This window comes from Pan paniscus, chromosome 18, assembly GCF_029289425.2.
Source record: "Pan paniscus chromosome 18, NHGRI_mPanPan1-v2.0_pri, whole genome shotgun sequence".
In the NCBI taxonomy this organism is placed as follows: Eukaryota; Metazoa; Chordata; class Mammalia; order Primates; family Hominidae; genus Pan; species Pan paniscus.
Genome location: NC_073267.2, coordinates 34,082,140 through 34,100,647, shown reverse-complemented (window position 1 = coordinate 34,100,647; position 18,508 = coordinate 34,082,140). Strand labels below are relative to the sequence as shown.

The window sequence follows — 18,508 nt, the reverse complement described above, 5'->3', positions numbered from 1 at the left end:
AACAGCCACACCTTGAAACACACACACACACACAACAGCAGCACAAATTTTGACATGGTCTTATCTGCTGACAAGCCAGCCTCAAATAAAGTCAACCAAGACACACTCATTTTATTTAAGTAGTGTACATTTTATTTAAGTCATGTGATGGATTTTCACAGAATACATATGCCCAGGGAACCAGCACCAGATTACACAACAGAACTGGATCAGCTCCCAGAAGCTCTCCCCTCGTCCCCTCCCAACCCTAAGGGCGACCACTATCTTGACTTTGGTGCACTATAAATTAGTTTTGTCTGGTTCTGAACGTAATACACCTGGAACCATCTAGTATGTACTGTTGTATTTGGCTTCTGTCACTCAAGATTTCATCATGCGACTTGTCTATGTTGCTGTGTGTAGCCGGGCATGTCAATCCCGTTGCTGTGTCTATGTGCATGGTAGTGAGTAGGGCATCATTCATTTTCCATTCTGTTGATGGGTTATTTCCAGTTTGGGGCTGTTATGAAAGGGCTCTGAACATTCCCATGCACCCTCTTGATGCTCACACCTACACATTTCTGCTGGGTGTTGACAGCCTAGGAGTGGAACTGCTGGATCACAGAGGTGGCATATGTTCGGCTTCATTAGAAAACTGCCAGTTTTCCAAAATGTCTCTACCAATTTACACTCCCCCAGAAATACAAGAGAGGTCCAGTCGCTCTACTTTCTCGCCTCCACACGGTGCGGTCTTTTTCACTTTAGCCATTCTGGTGGTGGAGACCCACTCGTATTCGCAGCGCCTGGAGCGTAATTGGCACTCAGTTAACAAGACCGTTGAATGAATGGATGACTGAGTAAGTTGGGCGGTGTAGACCAAGAGCCTGGCGAGGGCGGACACACGCACGCACTCCACACACAGCGTTTCGCGGACACCCACCGCGGCTCACGCAGCGCAGGACACAGACCCTGTCGCGCACCCCGCGCCCACGTGGTCTGAACACACGGCCTCGGCCCTGCCTCGCGCGTCCGGTCGCAACTCCCGCTCTCCGTCCCCAACTCGCGCGTCCGTCCCCAACTCCCGCTCTCGGCGGCGGGCAGGGGGCGCTGCGCGTCCAGGCGCTCCAAGGGGGCGGGCCCGGGTCGGGGCGGGGCCGGCCGGGCTTCCAGGCCTGGGCTCTGGCCGCCCGCGCCACCGGGCCGCTCCGGGGACAGGCCGGGGCGGGGCGCGGCGGCAGGAAACGGGGCGGGGACTCGCGGAGGCGTTGGGGACGAGAGAGGGCGCGGCCAACTCCCGGGGGGACGGCAGGCCGAGAGCGCGGCGCCTGGGCCTGGCGCCGAGCCTGAGCCCGCCGGACGGGAGGCGGCCCCGCCGCGGGCTCGGCCCCGGCCCCAGCCCCAGCCCCGCCAGCATGGCCGGCCGGACTGTACGGGCCGAGACCCGGAGCCGGGCCAAGGATGACATCAAGAAGGTGATGGCGACCATCGAGAAGGTCCGGAGATGGTGAGCGCTGCTTGGGGGCCAGGGACGGGACACGGCGGGACCACCAGCACCAAAGGCGTCTACGCTGCCCTCGCCAGCTCTGGGCCCCGGGTGTTCGGTGTATCTCCACCCACTAGCTTTGCCCTGGATCCACAGGGCTCTGTCCCCGTTCGCCTGGCTACTCCTGGGGGTCTACAAAGCGTGATCCCCAGCCGTGTCCTCCCAGAGCGGGAGCCCCCTCTTGTGCCCCGCCCCCTAAAGCTTTGACACCCCTCCTGCAAGTGCGCCCCGGGATCTGCAGGGCTCTGATCCCGGGCCAGGCCCATAGCCACGCCCCCCCATGTGTGCCCCAGGGGTCCACAGAGCCGGGGCCCCAAATCATATCCTCTCTCTAGAGGCACCCACCGCCTATGCCCTGGGGTTTGCAGGACTCTCTTCCTCCATGTAACTATGCCCCATTAGCAAAACTGTTGCTATCCTCCTGTGCCTCCTCAACCTCTGCAGGTACCCCCAGATGTGTCCAGCTCCTAGGGGGGTGGGTCTCCCCTCAGGCCTCTCTGACCCAGCCCCCCACCCTCCCACAGGGAGAAGCGATGGGTGACTGTGGGCGACACTTCCCTTCGTATCTTCAAGTGGGTGCCAGTGGTGGACCCCCAGGAGGAGGTGAGCAACCCCCATTCCCACAAGGCCCTGCATCTGTGCAACCTCAGGCAAGTTCCTCCCCACCCTGACCTCTACCTCCAGCTCCCCGAGACCTCAGATGCAGCAGGACAGACGGGAACCATCATTAGCAGCTCCTCCCCTTTTGCCCTCTTTTCTGCTCCACACCCCCTGAGTTCGAGCCCTTTTGCTTCTCAGTGCCTCAGTTTCCTTAGGTGTATGGTGGGGCTTTCCAAGAGCTCTGACCCTAATCCTCTAACCCCCAGGAGCGAAGGCGGGCAGGTGGCGGGGCAGAGAGATCCCGTGGCCGGGAACGTCGGGGCAGGGGCGCCAGTCCCCGAGGGGGTGGCCCTCTCATCCTGCTGGATCTTAATGGTAGGTAGGGATCCTGAAACGCGGGGGGCTGTGGGGACTGAAGGAGTGTACTAGGGATCTCAGGCCAGCCATCTCGGCTCTTGCTCCCGCAGATGAGAACAGCAACCAGAGTTTCCATTCGGAAGGTTCCCTGCAAAAGGGCACAGAGCCCAGTCCTGGGGGCACCCCCCAGCCCAGCCGCCCTGTGTCACCTGCCGGACCCCCAGAAGGGGTCCCTGAGGAGGCTCAGCCCCCACGGCTGGGCCAAGAGAGAGGTAGGACCAGGTACCTCCCAGGAGCTCTCTCCTCTAAGTCCTGTCTTCTCCAGAGTCTAACCTACCAGCTCATCCCTATACCTGCTCCCCGTCTTGTGCACCCTCCTCAAGGCGCCTTCCGACTCCTGCAGAATCTCCCTGTAGCTACAGTCTCATTCCTCTGGTCTCTTAGAATCTATACAGACATATCACTGTCTGAGATTTTCATGTAAATTAATTTTTTACTAGTTTATCTTTCTCCTCACTCTCATGTCAGTTTCCTGAATGTTGGGCCCATATTGATCCTTTTTTTTTTTTTTTTTTGAGAAAGGGTCTCACTCTGTCACCCAGGCTGGAGTAGTACAGTGGTGTGATCATAGCTCACTGCAGCCTTGAACTTCCTGGGCTCAAGCGATCCTCCCACCTCAGCCTCCCAAGTAGCTGGGACCACAGGCATATGCCACCACACCTGGCTAATTTTTGTATTTTTTGTAGAGATAAGGTTTCACCATGTTGCCCAGGCTGGTCTCAAACTCACTTGCTCAAGCAGTCCTCCACCTTCAGCCTCCCAAAGTGCTGGGATTACGGGTGTGAGCCATCACACCCACACCCGCCCCCCCCCCCCTTTTTTTTTAGAGACAAGGTCTCTGTCACCCAAGCTGGAGTACTCTGGTGCAATCATAGCTCACTGCAGCCTCAAACTCCTGGGCTCAAGGGATCCTCTGGCCCCAGCCTCCCAAATAGCTGGGACTCAGGTGTGTGCCACCATGCCCAGCCAATTCTTAAATTTTTTGTAGAGGTAGGGTCTCGCTATGTTCCCAAGGTTGGTTTTGAACTCGTGGCCTGAAATGATCCTCCTGTCTCAGCCTCCCAAGGTGCTGGGATTATAGGCGTGAGTCACTGTGCCTGGCCTTATGTGATCTTGTTCACTACTGTATCCTCAGAATAATATGGGACACATAGTAGGTGCTCAGTAAATATCTGTTGAGTGAATAAATAATAGTGATAGTCATAGGGGTGATTAATAATAATAGGAATAACAACAGCTAGTATTTATTGAGCTCTTACTGTGTGCTAGGTGCCCTGGTAAACACTTTACGTGGTTGGGTTTTTTTCTTTTCTTTTTTTTTTTTCTTTGAGAGAGTTTCACTCTTGCCAAGGCTGGAGTGCAACGGCACAATCTTAGCTCGCTGCAACCTTCACCTCTTGGGTTCAGGCAATTCTCCTGCCTCAGCCTCCTGGGTAGCTGGGAATATAGGCATGAACCACCATGCTTGGCTAGTTTTGTATTTTTAGTAGAGTTGGGGTTTCGCCATATTGGCCAGGCTGGTCTCAAACGCCTGACCTCAGGTGATCTGCCCGCCTTGGCCTCCCAAAGTGCTGGGATTACGAGCCACCACGCCCAGCCTTTTTTTTTTTTTTTTTTTTTTGAGATGAAGTCTTGCTCTGTTGCCCAGGCTGGAGAGCAGTGGTGCAATCTTGGCTCACTGCAAACTCTGCCTCCCAGGTTCAAGCAATTCTTCTGCCTCAGCCTCCCATGTAGCTGGGATTACAGCCATGCCATCACGCCCGGCTGATTTTTGTTTTTTTGCTTATTTGTTTGTTTGTCTTTGAGACGGAGTTTCGTTCTTGTTGCCCAGGCTAGAGTGCAATGGCACAATCTCAGCTCACCGCAACCTCTGCCTCCCCGGTTCAAGCGATTCTCCCGCCTCAGCCTCTCGAGTAGCTGGGATTATAGGCATGCACCACCATGCCCCGCTAATTTTGTATTTTTAGTAGAGACGAGGTTTCTCCATGTTGGCCAGGCTGGTCTCGAACTCCCGACTTCAGGTGATCCGCCTGCCTCAGCCTCCCAAAGTGCTGGGATTACAGGCGTGAGCCACCGTGCCTGGCCTAATTTTTGTATTTTTAGTAAAGATGGAGTTTCACCATGTTGGCCTGGCTAGTCTCGTACCCCTGACCTCAGGTGATCCGCCCGCCTCGGCCTCCCAAAGTGCTAGGATTACAGGTGTGAGCCACCGTGCCCAGCCAACACTTTACGTGTTTTTTTCTCATTTAATTTTCACTACAACCTTACAAGGGTGATGATCTTGTTATGATCCCTATTTATAGATGAGGAAACTGAGACCCAGAGAAGTAACTCAGCCAGTGAGCCAGCATCTTGGGCCTGTGTCCTCATCAGCTCTGCTTTTTTTTTTTTCCTTTGAGATGGAGTCTCACTGTCACCTAGGCTCGAGTGCAGTGGCACGATCTTGCTCACTGCAACGTCCGCCTCCCAAGTTCAAGCAATTCTCCTGCCTCAGCCTCCTGAGTAGCTGGGATTACAGGCTGCACAACACCACGCCCGGCTAATTTTTGTATTTTTAGTAGAGACGGGGTTTCACCATGTTGGTCAGGATGGTCTTGAACTCCTGACCTCGTGATCCACCTGCCTCGGCCTCCCAAAGTGCTGGGATTACAGGCTTGAGCCACCGTGCCCAGCCAGCTCTGCTTTCTTCCATGCAGTCAAACCCGTCTGATTGGCACCTCTTCCTCCTAGGCCCCCTGTCCCTGGCCTTCCCATTTCTCACCCGTTTTTGGTTCCAGCTGGTCTCTTCTAGTCACCTCCACACAGCTGCCAGAACAACTTTTTCCTTCATTTTTTAAGCTTTGCTTTTTTTTTTTTTTTTTTTTTTTTTTTTTTTGAGACAAGGTCTCACTCTGTCGCCCAGGCTGGAATGCAGAAGCGTGATCAGGGCTCACTGCAGCCTTGGATTCCTGGGCTCAGTCAGCCTCCTGAGTAGCTGGGACTACAGGCATGCATCACCATGCTCAGCTAATTAGTGTAGTTATTCTTTATAGAGACAGGGTCTTACTATGTTGCCCAGGCTGGTTTCAAACTCCTAGGCTCAAGCGATCCTCCTGCCTCAGCCTCCCAGAATGTGAAACCCTGTCTCTACTAAAAATACAAAAAATCAGCGGGACGTGGTGGCACATGCCTGTAATCCCAGCTATTAGGGAGGCTGAGGCAGGAGAATCACTTGAACCTGGGAGGCAGAGGTTGCAGTGAGCCGAGATCGTGCCACTGCACTCCAGCCTTGGCGACACAGCAAGACTCTGTCTCAAAAACTAAAACAAACAAACACACAAAAAGAAAACCCTGATGTGGGCCTGTGGACTGGGTCTGGGTCTAGACAGTGCCAAGCAGTTGTATACCTTTGCTAATATAAAAATGGTAGCAAGCATTTATTGAGCACTTACTGTGTGCCAGCCACTGTGCTTTACCTGCATCCGCTCATCTGACCCTCACAACAGCCACATGAAGTAATTACTATCATTATCCCCATTTTACAGATGGGGAAACTGAGGCCCATGGAAATGAAGTAGCTGGCCCAAGGTCAGGATTTGAACCCAGGCAGTCCAAGCCCAGAATCTGTGGCAACTTAGCACGCATTCCCTCTGTCTCACGTGTCATACTTTCCTGTCCACCGCATCACCCTCGAGCTCCCACATCAGTGTTCCCTCCTCTGCTTCCTGAGGCACAGCCAGGTTCCTGCTCTCTCCTCTCTGCTCCCATGGCCCTCTGCCCTCTGTGACTGGGGCCTGTGACCATCTGTTTCCCCCACTGTCTGTGCTGCTGGCACAGAGTGGCTGTTCAGGGGATGTTTGTTACCTTGACGTTCCAGATCCCGGGGGCATAACTGCTGGCAGCACCGACGAACCCCCAATGCTGACCAAGGAGGAGCCTGTTCCAGAACTGCTGGAAGCTGAGGTGAGAGAGGCCAGAAGGCTGGACTCCTGGGTCTTGGAGGGAATGGGGGATCTGGGCAGTCGAAGGCTTGGAGCCTGCGTCCTGAGGGCCTGGAGGAGAGGCAGACCTGGGACACAGCTGAAGGCTTAGGGGCTGGGTTCTTGGGACTGAAAAAGAAAGGGTGTTTCAGAGACAAAGTGCTGAGGGCTGGATCAGGGCTGATTGAGACCATTAAAAGCCTGACAAAGCTGGGCGTGGTGGCTCACGCCTGTAATCCCAGCACTTTGGGAGGCGGAGGCGGGTGGATCATGAGGTCAGGAGATCGAGACCATCCTGGCTAACACGGTGAAACCCCGTCTCTACTAAAAATACAAAAATTAGCCGGGCGTGGTGGCACGTGCCTGTAGTCCCAGCTACTCGGGAGGCTAAGGCAGGAGAATTGCTTGAACCCGGGAGGCGGAGGCTGCAGTGAGCCAGGATCGCGCCACTGTACTCCAGCCTGGGTGACAGAGCGAGACTCCTTCTCAAAAATAAATAAATAAATAAAGCCTGACAAAATCATGGCGCTCCTCCATGCATTTTCAAAAAATATCAAAAAATATCTAACTGTATAATTAGCATAAGAAAATTCCTTATAAAACTCTGACATTTCTCACGAGGCTACCTCGAGGCATTTTCAGAAATATCAAATATCAGGTTTGTTCCTCCACACAGTGTCACTGTCGTTGTTGTTGTTTTTGGTGCCTGCTTCCTCTGCATCCTGGGCATCTGGCCCTGGGCTTGCCTCCTGGGCCCAGGAGGGGAGGGGAGTGGAGGCTTTGGAGAAGGCAGAGGCTCAGAGGCTGGACGCCTGGGTTCTGTGGAGCTCACGCCTGTCCACCCTTCCTCTCCAGGCCCCCGAAGCTTACCCTGTCTTTGAGCCAGTGCCACCTGTCCCTGAGGCAGCCCAGGGTGACACAGAGGACTCGGAGGGCGCCCCCCCACTCAAGCGCATCTGCCCAAATGCCCCTGACCCCTGAGAAGCCGGCCTGCCTGTCCTGTTGCCCCAGGGGCCCCTTTGGCTTTTTACAAATAAAGACCCTTTTGTAATTTTGTGTCATGTCATTTCCCCATCAGGGCTGGGGAGGGTCTTTGGAGACAGTTTTGTCTCATGCTCCATTGCTCAGATGTGGTCACTGAGGCTCTGAGAGGACCTTCCTGTAGTGACACCACAAGGCAGAGTGGGGTGGGGGCTTGAGCCAGGACCCTGCCTCTCAGTACTTCCCAGGTCTGTCCTATCTCCCGACCTTCACCTCCTCCTCTGGGAGGCCCAGGACCCCTCTTCCTGCTCAGCCCTCGCCTGGGCCTAACAATTATCAAAACTCTGGGTAGCTAGGCCATGATTCTGTTTTTTTTTTTTTTTTTTGAGACACAGACTTGTTCTGTTGCCCAGGCAGGAGTGCAGTGGTGCGATCATGGCTCACTGCAGCCTTGACATCCCACCTCAGCCTCCCAAGTAGCCGGGACCACAGGTGTGTGCCACCATACTCAGCTAATTTTATTTATTTATTTATTTATTTATTTATCACTATTTTTTTTTAGAGAGTTTTGCTCTTGTTGCCCAGGCTGGAGTGCAATGGCGCAATCTCGGCTCACTGCAAACTCTGCCTCCTGGGTTCAAGCAAGTCTCCTGCCTCAGCCTCCTGAGTAGCTGGGATTAGAGGTGCCTGCCACCATGCCCGGCTAATTTTTGTATTTTTAGTAGAGACTGGGTTTTGCCATGTTGGCCAGGCTGGTCTCAAACTCCTGACCACAAGTGATTTGCCCGCCTCGGCCTCCCAAAGTGCTGGGATTACAGGCATGAGCCACCATGCCCAGCCTGCTAATTTTATTTTTTGTAGACATGGGGTCTCGCTACATTGCCCAGGCTGGTCTTGAACTCCTGGGCTCAAGTGTTCCTCCTGCCTTGGCCTCCTAAAGTGTTGGGATTACAGGCGTGAGCCACCACGCCCAGCCTATTCACGTTTCATACATAATAACACAGAGGCCCAGAGGGACTTGGGGGCCTGGGATGACCAACCCATTCCCTGCCCTGAAGAAGCCACTCCTCCATCTGGGATGCCTGGCCACACTTCTGGTTGGGTCTAACTTATCCCCATCTCAATCACCATCTCCTCCGAGAAGCCTTCCCTGACTCCAGGCTCAGTGAGTTCCCCCTTTTTTGAGCTCCAGCAACCCCTTGGGCTTCATTCTCCTTGTTTCATCATTTATCAGGCTGTTCTGGGATCCGTGGTTTGTGTGTCTGTCTTGTCTACGAGGCTGTGGGCTCCTGAGGGGTCTCCACACAACACTGGGAACAGGGCAGTCCTAGCAGCTGCTTCATGAATAAATGAATACATGAATGGGCTGGGGTTTTCCAGGCAGGCTTCTCTGAGGAGGTGGCATGTGAGCTGGGCTCTGAGACATGAACCTCTGTGCTAGAACTCAAGTCAGAAGCCCTGGTTCAAGTCCTGGCTCTGTTACTCCCTGAGTGGCCCTAGGCAGGCTGTTTCTACTCTCAGCCTTAGTTTGTTCATCTGAGCAATGGGAACAATAACTAGGCCTCATCTGCCCCAGGGGTTTGTGGGAAGCTTCGAGTAATATAAGGCCCTCTCACTCTGTGCCTATAGGGTCATGTATATTGGCCCTATTTTTATTTTTAATAAAGAAAGATACTGAGGTTCAGAGGGGACCAAATTGGAACTTTAAAGAAGCATTAAAAACTGTAGGCTAGGTGTGGTGGCTCACACCTGTAATCCCAGGCCTTTGGGAGGCACAGGTGGGAGGACTGCTTGAGGCCAGGAGTTTGAGACCAGCTTGAGCAACAAAGCAAGACAAAAATGAAAAAATTAGCCAGGCATACTGGTGTGCGCCTGTAGTCCAAGCTTCTTGGGAGGCTGAGGTGGGAAGATTGCTTGAGCCCAGGAAGTTGAGGCTGCAGTGAGTGATGATTGCACCACTGTGCTCAAATCTGGGCAACAAAGCAAGACCCTGTGTCTAAACAAACAAAGGAAATGTAAGGATGCTTCCCACAGCAGCTGCAGTGGTGTTGGTGGAGCCAGTGCTGTCCAGGGAAGCCAGGCTTGCTGCAATGTAGTGTAACTGTTTCTTATCACTGCTGTAACAAATTGCCACACATATAGGGGCTCAAAGCCACAGACATTAGCCAGGCACAGTGGCTCATGCCTATAATCCCAGCACCTTGGGAGGCCGAGGTGGGTGGATCACCTGAGGTCAGGAGTTCGAGACCAGCCTGACCAACAAGGTGAAACTCTGTCTCCACTAAAAATACAAAAGTTGGCTGGGCATGGTGGCGGGCGCCTGTAATCTCTGCTACTCGGGAAGCTGAGACAGGAGAACTGCTTGAATCCGGGAGGTTGCAGTAAGCCGAGATCGCACCACTATACTCCAGCCTGGGTGATGGAGCAAGACTCCATCTCAAAAAAAAAAAAAAAGAAAAAGCCACAGACATTGATTCTCTTACAGTTCTGGAGAAGTCCAAAGTTAGTCTCACTGGGTTAAAGTCAAGGTCTCAGCAGTAGTTCCCTCCAGAGGAGGATCTCTTTCTTTGCCTTTTCCGGCTTCTAGAGGCCACCTGCATTCCTTGGCTTGTGGCCCTTCCCTCATCTCAAATCAGTGTAGCATCTTCCAATCTCTCTCCATCGTCACATCTTCTCTAACTCTCCTGCCTCCTTCCTCCAAGGACCCTGTGATGACACTGGGCCCATTTGAATAATCTAGGACACTCTTCCTATCTCACAATCCTTAGTTTCATCACACCTGCAAAAGCCCATGTGCCATATAAAGCAACACATGCACAGATTCTGGGGATTCAGATGTGGACTTCTTTGGAGGGCCATCTTCATGGTAATGTCGGCTGTTTGCTGGGTGTGTGGCCACCTCATGACTCCCCTCAACCACTCCCAAGGGAGGAGAGTGTTCTGTAAATGGGAAAGTCCCTTGTGTGGGTTAGTGGTGCAGTGTTGAAGCTCAGAATTCAGGTTCCGGGTTTGAATCTCAGCATCTGCATTCATTTGTTGTATGACCTTGAGTAAGTGACTGAACCTTTCTGTGCATCTGTTTTCTCATCTATAAAATGGAGATAATAGGCCGGGCATGGTGGCTCACACCTGTAATCCCAGCACTTTGGGAGGCTGAGGTGGTTGGATTACTGAGGTCAGGAGTTCAAAACTGGCCTAACCAACATGGTGAAACCCTGTCTCTACTAAAAATAGAAAAATTACTTGGGCATGGTTGCGGGGCATCTGTAATCTCAGCTACTCAGGAGACTGAGGCAGGAGAATCTCTTGAACCCGGGAGGAGGAGGTTGCAGTGAGCTAAGATCACGCCATTGCACTCCAGCCTGGGCAAAAGAGGGAGACTCTGTCTCAAAAAAAAAAAAAAACAAATGGAGATAGGAGATAATAGTGACATCAGCCTGATGAGAGTATTCTGAGAGTTAAGTTAGGCCACACATGGAGAGACAGGCTTTGGCCTGGGACGTAATAAGTGCTCAATAAATGGCAGGTTTTGTCCTATTGCCCCATGTTACAAATGAGGTTACCAGAGACTCTCCTGTCCCTGAGGCTGGGGACAGAAGCCTGGCCCCAGACAGGGTGTCCATTTCTGAGCAGCCTTGAGAAGCTAAAGTTTGAGTCTCCCCCATTCTTGACCCTCTCCTGGTCACGGGGCCTAGGAAACTGTCCTGATTCCCCCCAGGCATGCCCCCACCCTCTCATGCCCCATTCTTTGACCTGGTTTTTTTTTTTTTTTTGAGACGGAGTTTCGCTCTGTCGCCCAGGCTGGAGTGCTGTGATGCGATCTTGGCTCACTGCAAGCTCCGCCTCCCAGGTTCACGCCATTCTCCTGCCTCAGTCTCCCAAGTAGCTGGGACTACAGACACCCGCCACCTCGCCCGGCTAATTTTTTGTATTTTTAGTAGAGACACGGTTTCACCGTGTTAACCAGGATGGTCTCGATCTCCTAACCTCGTGATCCGCCCGCCTTGGCCTCCCAAAGTGCTGGGATTACAGGCCTGAGCCATTGCGCCCGGCACTTTGACCTGGTTTAAAAGCCAGTTTGGGCCTGGCGTGGTGGCTCACGCCTGTAATCCCAGCACTTTGGGAGGCCAAGGCAGGTGGATCACTTGAGGTCAGGAGTTCGAGACCAGCCTGGCTAACACGGTGAAACCCTGTCTCTACTAAAAATACAAAAATTAGCCAGCCATGGTGGTGCATGCCTGTAGTCCCAGCTACTCAGGAGGTTGAGACAGGAGAATCACTTGAACATGGGAGGCGGAGGTTGCCTGGGCAACAGAGTGAGATTCCATCTCAAAAAAAAAAAAAAAAAAAAGCCAGTTTGGCTGGATATGGTGTCTCACACCTGGAATCCCAGCACTTTGGGAGGCTGAGGCGGGAGGCTGAGGCGGGAGGCTCGCTTGAGCCCAGGAGGTTGAGGCGGCAGTAAGATATGACTGTGCCACTGCACTCCAGCTTGCATGACAGAACGAGACCCTGTATCTTAAAAAAAAACAGTGAACATGGTAAATTTAAAAAGCTATCTCTTCCAGAGCCACAGCCCTTATTTACCACCTTGCTGTCTCCCCTTTCCACCTCCTCCCCAAATTCCACACTCTATTTGTGGAAATCCTTCTACCCCTGGCTCTCGGGCCCCACCTCTGGGGCTCACTGACTCCTCCCCTCTGAGCCCTCATCTGTCCTTGGGCACTCCCCTCTTCCTGGTCTGGGAACTGTCTCTTGCCCTGGACTTGCTTCTCTTTGTGCACACTCTCCCTGCTGGGTCCCACCTGCCCTTTGAATCAACAGTTCCTCATTCTCTGACTCTAAGTTCCACCCCCACCTCCAGACTCCAGGAGCCAAATGGCTGCATCACATCTCCATTGGGATATCCCAGAGACCCCAGCCTCATCCTCCCCACAACCTATTCCTACCATCCCAGGAGCCAGCCAAGATGGTGACACCAGGAGTCAGAGTCACCTTCCAGGAACCACCACGTCCTGTTAGGTCTCTGTCTTAAGTAATTTTCCAGTTAGCCCCTTTCTTCAGGGCAACACTGCTTTACTAGGTGCCAGCAAAACTAACAGCCTCCTGGTGCCCACCTCCAATCCATGCTCCACCTAGTAGCTGGGCAATCTTTCAGAAACCCAAATCTGTCCATGCCACTGCCCCCAGTTAGAACCTTCCTGTCCTTACTACCTGCAGGATGGAGCCCACAGCCTGCTGCATACCCACACCTGCAGCCACTCTCTGAACTGCTCACAGCCCCCAGATGCCTGCTGCCATCTCTCACCCCTTGGGTTTTGCTCACACTGGCTGCTCCACCAGGAAAGCCCCTCCCTTCCCCTCTTCGCCTGGCAGATGCCAAAGCAGTTTTCAAGTCTCAGCTTCTGGGGTGTCTCTTCTGCCTTCCCTCAGCCCCTTACCCCTCCTCTGCTATGTCGTGGAGTGGTGGCTGTTGCTTTGTAGTGGTCCCTGTCTGCTTGGTTCTTCAGCACCAGCCTGCAAGCCCCAGGAGGGCAGAGGATTCCCTTTATTCATAGCAATAGGTACTTATTGTGTGCTTACTGTTTGCTGGGCACTGTTCTAGGACCTGAGGATGCAGCTTAAAGAACACAGAATAAATGGCCGGGCGTGGTGGCTAGCACTTTGGGAGACCGAGGCAGGCAAATCACCTGAGGTCAGGAGTTCAAAACCGGCCTGGCCAACATGGTGAAACCCCATGTCTGCTAAAAATACAATAAAATTAGCCAGGCCTGGTAGTGGGTGCCTATAATCCCAGCTACTCGGGAGGCTGAGATGGGAGATTCACTTGAACCCTGGAGGCGGAGGTTGCAGTGAGCCGAGATCGCACCACTGCACTCCAGCCTGGGTGAGTGAGATTCTGTCTCAAAAAAAAAAAGAACACAGGAAAAAAAAAAAAAAATCCCTGCCCTCATGGCACCTGCCTTCACGCAGTTATATCCTAAGCAGGAAGTTAGAGTGCTCTGGAAAAAGCAAGCACAGAACGGGAGATGGGGAGAGAGCAGGGTGTGATTTTAAGCGGGGGCGAGGCAGGGGCCTCACTGAGGCAAAGGCTGAAGAAAAGCTGGAAGGAGGTGAGGGAGAGAGCCTTGCAAGTTTCTGGGGAAGAGCATTCCAGGCAGAGGGAATGGCCAGGGCAAAGGAGAGCCAGTGTGACTGGAGCGGAGGGAGGGAGGGGCAGGGGAGTGAGTTCAGGTCAGCTGGGCCTCGCAGGCAGGGCAAGCACTTAAATTATCCTTCACACTGGGAGAATGAAAACAAGGGCAGTACTAATCACGCTGGGAAGGCAGGCAGAAGCTGGGCCAGCAGAACTTACGGTCGCCCTGCTCAGAGGCCAGTGTCAAGACTTGGCTTTTCCTCTGGGTATCGTGGAGTGTTCTGAGCAGAAAAGCATAATCAGACTTAGGTTTTGTTCCTAATTTTTTGTTTTGTGTGTGTGTGCGTGTGTGTGTGTGTGTGTGTGTGTGTGTGTGTGTGACGGAGTCTCACTCTGTCACCCAGGCTGGAATGCAGAGGTGCAATCTCGGCTCACTGCAACCACTGCCCCCTGGGTTCAAGCGATTTTCCTGCCTCAGCCTCCCAAATAGCTGGGATTACAGGCACTCGCCACCACACACAGCTAATTTTGTATTTTTAGTAGAGACAGTGTTTCACTATGTTGGTCAGGCTGGTCTTGAACTCCTGACCTCAGGTGATCCACCCGCCTGGGCCTTGCAAAGTGCTGGGATTACAGGCATGAGCCACGGCACCCGGCCTGCAGGCACATTGTTAACTACAGCCCAGTATTCATTCACAGGTTTTTTTCCCCCTCTTTGATGTAAAATATCTATATAGTAAAATGCATAGGTGTTAATTGCTCGATTCAGTGAATTTTAACAAAAGCATAGTGCCAGGTGTGGTGGCTCACTGGGAGGCCAAGGCAGGAAGGTCATTTGAGTCCAGAAGTTTAAGACTATCCTGGGCAACATAGTGAGACCTCATCTCTACAAAAACTTAAAAAAAAATTAGCCGGGCATGATGGTGCACACCTTTAGTTCCAGCTACTTGGGAGGCTGAGGTGAGAGGATCACTTGAGTCCAGAAGTTCAACATTGCAGTGAGCTATGATTGTACCACTGCACTCTAGCCTGGGCAACAGAGCAAGACCCTGTCTAAAAAAAATAAAAATAAAAATAAAACCAGAACAAAACAAATGCATACATCTGCATAAGGAAACTGTTCTCAAATACAAAACATCACTATCACTTGCCAGAAAGTTCCCGTTGCCCCCTTCTCATCTCCAACTCCCCAGAGTCAACCGCTGTTCTGACTTTTTTTTTTTTTTTGTATTTTTAGTAGAGACGGGGTTTCACCATGTTAGCCAGGATGGTCTCAATCTCCCGACCTCGTGATCCGCTCACCTCAGCCTCCCAAAGTGCTGGGATTACAGGCATGAGCCACCGCGCCCAGCCTGTTCTGACTTTTTTAATAAGACAGGGCCTTGATCTGCTGTCCAGTGTGGAGTGCAGTGGCATGTTCACAGCTCACTAATTTTTTTTTTTGTATTTTTTGCAGAGACGGGGTCTCACCATATTGCCCAGGCTGGTCTTGAACTCCTGGGCTCAAGCGATCCACCTACCTCTGCCTCCCAAAGTGCTGGGATTACAGGTGTGAGCCACTGCACACAGCCTTTTTGTTGTTGTTCAAACAACTTTAATGATGCCACAATGTCTGTCCTCCCCCAAGTAACTGGGTAAAGTGTTTTTTTTTGTTTGTTTGTTTTAGATCATAGCTCACTGCAGCCTTGAACTCCTGGGCCCAAGTGATCCTCCCACCTAAGCTTCCCGAGTAGCTGGGACCACAGGCATGTGCTACTGTGCCCAACTACTTAACAATTTTTTTTTTTTTGAGACGGAATCACGCTCTGTCACCCAGGCTGGAGTGCAGTGGCGTGATCTTGGCTCACTGCAAGCTCTGCCTCCCGGGTTCATGCCATTCTCCTGCCTCAGCCTCCCAAGTAGCTGAGACTACAGGTGCCTGCCACCATGCCCAGCTAATTTTTTTGTATTTTTAGTAGAGATGGAGTTTCATCATTTTAGCCAGGATGGTCTCGATCTCCTGACCTCGTGATCCGCCCGCCTCAGCCTCCCAAAGTGCTGGGATTACAGATGTGAGCCACCGTGCCCAGTTTTTTTTTTTTTTTTTTTTTTTTTGTAGAGAAGGGGAGTCTCTCTGTGTTGCCTAGGCTGGTCTGGAACTCCTGGCCTCAAGGGATCCTCCTGGCCTCACAAAGTGCTGGGATTACAGGCGTGAGCCACCACACCTGGCCTGATTGTTTTAAAGTAACGGATTGGGTAAACCTGTTCTGGAACTTCATGTAAATAGAATTAAGCAGTATGTAACTCTTTTGCATCTGTTTTCTTTTACTCAGGCTAATATTCTTGAGGGTCATCCGGATTATTGTGTGAATCAGTAGTTTGTTCCTTTTTACTGCTAAATTATATTCCATAGGCCAGGATCACTCTGCTGGGTGGAGAAGAGATGGGCCCTGCCAGGGCTCAGAGACTCAGGTGAATGCACCACAGGGAGATGGACAGCCTTTTCTTAGGAATTTCTAGAATGCGAAGTCTGTGGCATCAGTCTCCCCAAAAATCTGGGAAAACAGAACTACATCAGGAGAATCTAGCATGACCAAGCATCCCTGTTTGCCCAGGACTTTCTTGGTTTTAGCACTGCAGGTTCCATGTCCCAGGAGACACCCCAGTCTTGAGCAAACTGGGATGGCTGATCACCATCACCCTAGCAGGATCCTGCCACTGCCCTTGGGGCTTCCGGACCCTCTTCACACAAGATTACATTCTGTTCCTCCTACAGAATGATTTTCCTTAAACTCTAAACTGGGCTCCTCTCCTGTTCTAAAACTTCCCATGGCTCCCCATGGCTGTGCCTGGCAACTGAAAGCACGTAGTCTCTGGTAGTGTGCATACTGGAATCACCTGGGGAATCATTTAAATATTCTGATGGCTGCCTTCTACCCTTGACATTTTTTTTTTTTTTTTTTTTTTTTTTGAGACGGAGTCTCGCTTTGTCACCCAGGCTGGAGTGCAGTGGCACGATCTCAGCTCATTGCAACCTCTGCCTCCCGGGTTCAAGTGATTCTTCTGCCTCAGCCTCCTGAGTAGCTGGGATTACAGGTGCGTGCCACCACGCCCAGCTAATTTTTGTATTTTTAGTAGAGACGGGGTTTCACCATGTTGGTCAGGCTGGTCTCAAGCTCCTGACCTCGTGATCCACCCACCTCGGCCTCCCAGAGTACCAGGATTACAGGCGTGAGCCACCACGCCCAGCCACCCCAGACATTTTTGTTTTTTTTGAAATGGAGTCTCGCTCTGTCGCCCAGGCTGGAGTGCAGTGGCACGATCTCGGCTCATTGCAACCTCTGCCTCCCGGGTTCAAGTGATTCTCCTGCCTCAGCCTCCCGAGTAGCTGGGACTACAGGCGCGTGCCACCACACCCAGCTAATTTTTTTAAATTTTTTTATTTTTAGTAGAGACGGGGTTTCACCGTGTTAGCCAGGATGGTCTCAATCTCCTGACCTTGTGATCCGTCTCCCTCGGCCTCCCAAAGTGCTGGGATTACAGGCATGAGCCACCACACCCGGCCCCACCCCAGACATTTTACATTGGTATCATGTGCAACCTGGGCCCTGGGATTTTTTGTTTTGTTTTGTTTTTTTGAGTCTTGAGTTTAGCTCTATTGCCCAGGCTGGAGTGCAGTGGCATGATCTTGGGTCACTGCAACCTCCGCCTCCCAGGTTCAAGCCATTCTTGTGCCTCAGCCTCCCAAGTAGCTGGGATTACAGGTGCCTGCCACCACACCCGGCTAATTTTTGTATTTTTAGTAGAGATGGGGTTTCACCATGTTGTCCAGGCTGGTCTCGAACTCCTGACCTCAGGTGATCCACCCGCCTTGGCCTCCCAAAGTGCTGGGATTACAGGCATCAGCCACTGCGCCCGGCCAAGGGCCCTGGGATTTTTACAAGCTCCTCAGGTGATGCTAACATGCTGCAAAGCTTGGAGCTGCGAGCCTGTGAATGTGATTTGTTTGGCTTACATGGTGTTGAACATGTTGGCAACATTAAAATCAAGTGATTTCATATAAAAATCTGGACTAGGCTGGGCGCGGTGGCTCACGCCTGTAATCCCAGCACTTTGGGAGGCCGAGGCGGGTGGATCACGAGGTCAGGAGATCGAGACCAGCCTGGCCAACAGAGTGAAACCCCATCTCTACTAAAAATACAACAAATTAGCTGGGCGCGGTGGCGGGCGCCTGTAGTCCCAGCTACTCGGGAGGCTGAGGCAGGAGAATGGCCTGAACCCAGGAGGCGGAGCTTGCAGTGAGCCGAGATAGTGCCACTGCACTCCGGCCTGGTGAAAGAGCGAGACTCCGTCTCAAAAAAAAAAAAAAAAAAAAAAAAATCTGGACTCAGGCCGGGTGACGTGCCTCACACTGTAACCCCAGCACTTTGGGAGGCTGAGGCAGGAGGACTGCTTGAGCCTAGGAGTTGAGGCTACAGTGAGCTATGTGTTGCTACCCTTCAACCTGCGCGACAGAGCAAGATCCTGTCTCTACCAAAAATAAAAAAAGAAATCTGGACTCCAGCTACCCTTGAAAGCAGATATTCTGAGATACTGAGTTTGCCTCCTGGAGTGGTCATGGGGCGGAGGTTGGTGGGGTAGGGGGGTAGGGGGTGCAGAACACTGACTGCCCTGGGGGCGGAGTCTCTTCCCTTCAGTCCCCGCAATCCCTACCGCGCTCCCTGGTGTTCCACTCTCCTCCTTGCTGTTCACTTGCATGGCCTCCAGGCTAATGGCTGAGTTTTGCGGCCAGGCATTTCAGGCCTCCCAGCCTTGGCCTCTGCTCACCTTCTCCACCTCCTCACTCCCTGCTCTAGTCATCTTCATCTCATGTCCTGCCCTCCAGCCACATGGGCTTCTTGGTCCCTTCCACAC

The 18,508-nt window shown here is 52.4% G+C and overlaps 1 protein-coding gene and 1 long non-coding RNA gene across 9 annotated transcripts; one reads left to right on the top strand and one right to left on the bottom strand.

Moving 5' to 3' along the window:
* Window positions 1–109: 109 nt before the first annotated feature.
* LOC134729293 (uncharacterized) lies at window positions 110–1,132 on the bottom strand. The gene is made up of 2 exons (XR_010110263.1): window positions 920–1,132; window positions 110–782 (listed from the first exon to the last, which is right to left on the bottom strand). It is a non-coding gene; the product is annotated as an uncharacterized LOC134729293 (long non-coding RNA).
* LOC100971944 (BAF chromatin remodeling complex subunit BCL7C) lies at window positions 1,132–17,655 on the top strand. 8 transcript variants are annotated; one of them, XM_055099225.2, is made up of 7 exons: window positions 1,132–1,483; window positions 2,047–2,125; window positions 2,389–2,497; window positions 2,590–2,751; window positions 6,396–6,481; window positions 15,072–15,164; window positions 15,714–17,655. In XM_055099225.2, exons 1-7 carry the CDS (start codon window positions 1,392–1,394, stop codon window positions 15,807–15,809), a joined length of 717 nt encoding a protein of 238 aa, XP_054955200.1. In that variant the 5' UTR covers window positions 1,132–1,391; the 3' UTR covers window positions 15,810–17,655. The 8 variants fall into 8 exon arrangements, with proteins under 8 accessions (XP_054955200.1, XP_054955201.1, XP_054955202.1 ...); XM_055099226.2 differs by lacking the exon at window positions 15,714–17,655 and adding an exon at window positions 15,282–15,697; XM_055099227.2 differs by having other exon boundaries at window positions 15,072–15,896.
* The last annotated feature ends 853 nt before the right edge of the window (window positions 17,656–18,508 follow it).

Coding starts and splice junctions, on each gene's coding strand:
- LOC100971944 (XM_055099225.2), top strand. CDS start 1,392: ATGGCCGGCCGGACTGTACGGGCCGAGACCCGGAGCCGGGCCAAGGAT. Junction 1,484..2,046: donor ATCGAGAAGGTCCGGAGATG/GTGAGCGCTGCT, acceptor ACCCTCCCACAG/GGAGAAGCGATGGGTGACTG. Junction 2,498..2,589: donor CATCCTGCTGGATCTTAATG/GTAGGTAGGGAT, acceptor TTGCTCCCGCAG/ATGAGAACAGCAACCAGAGT.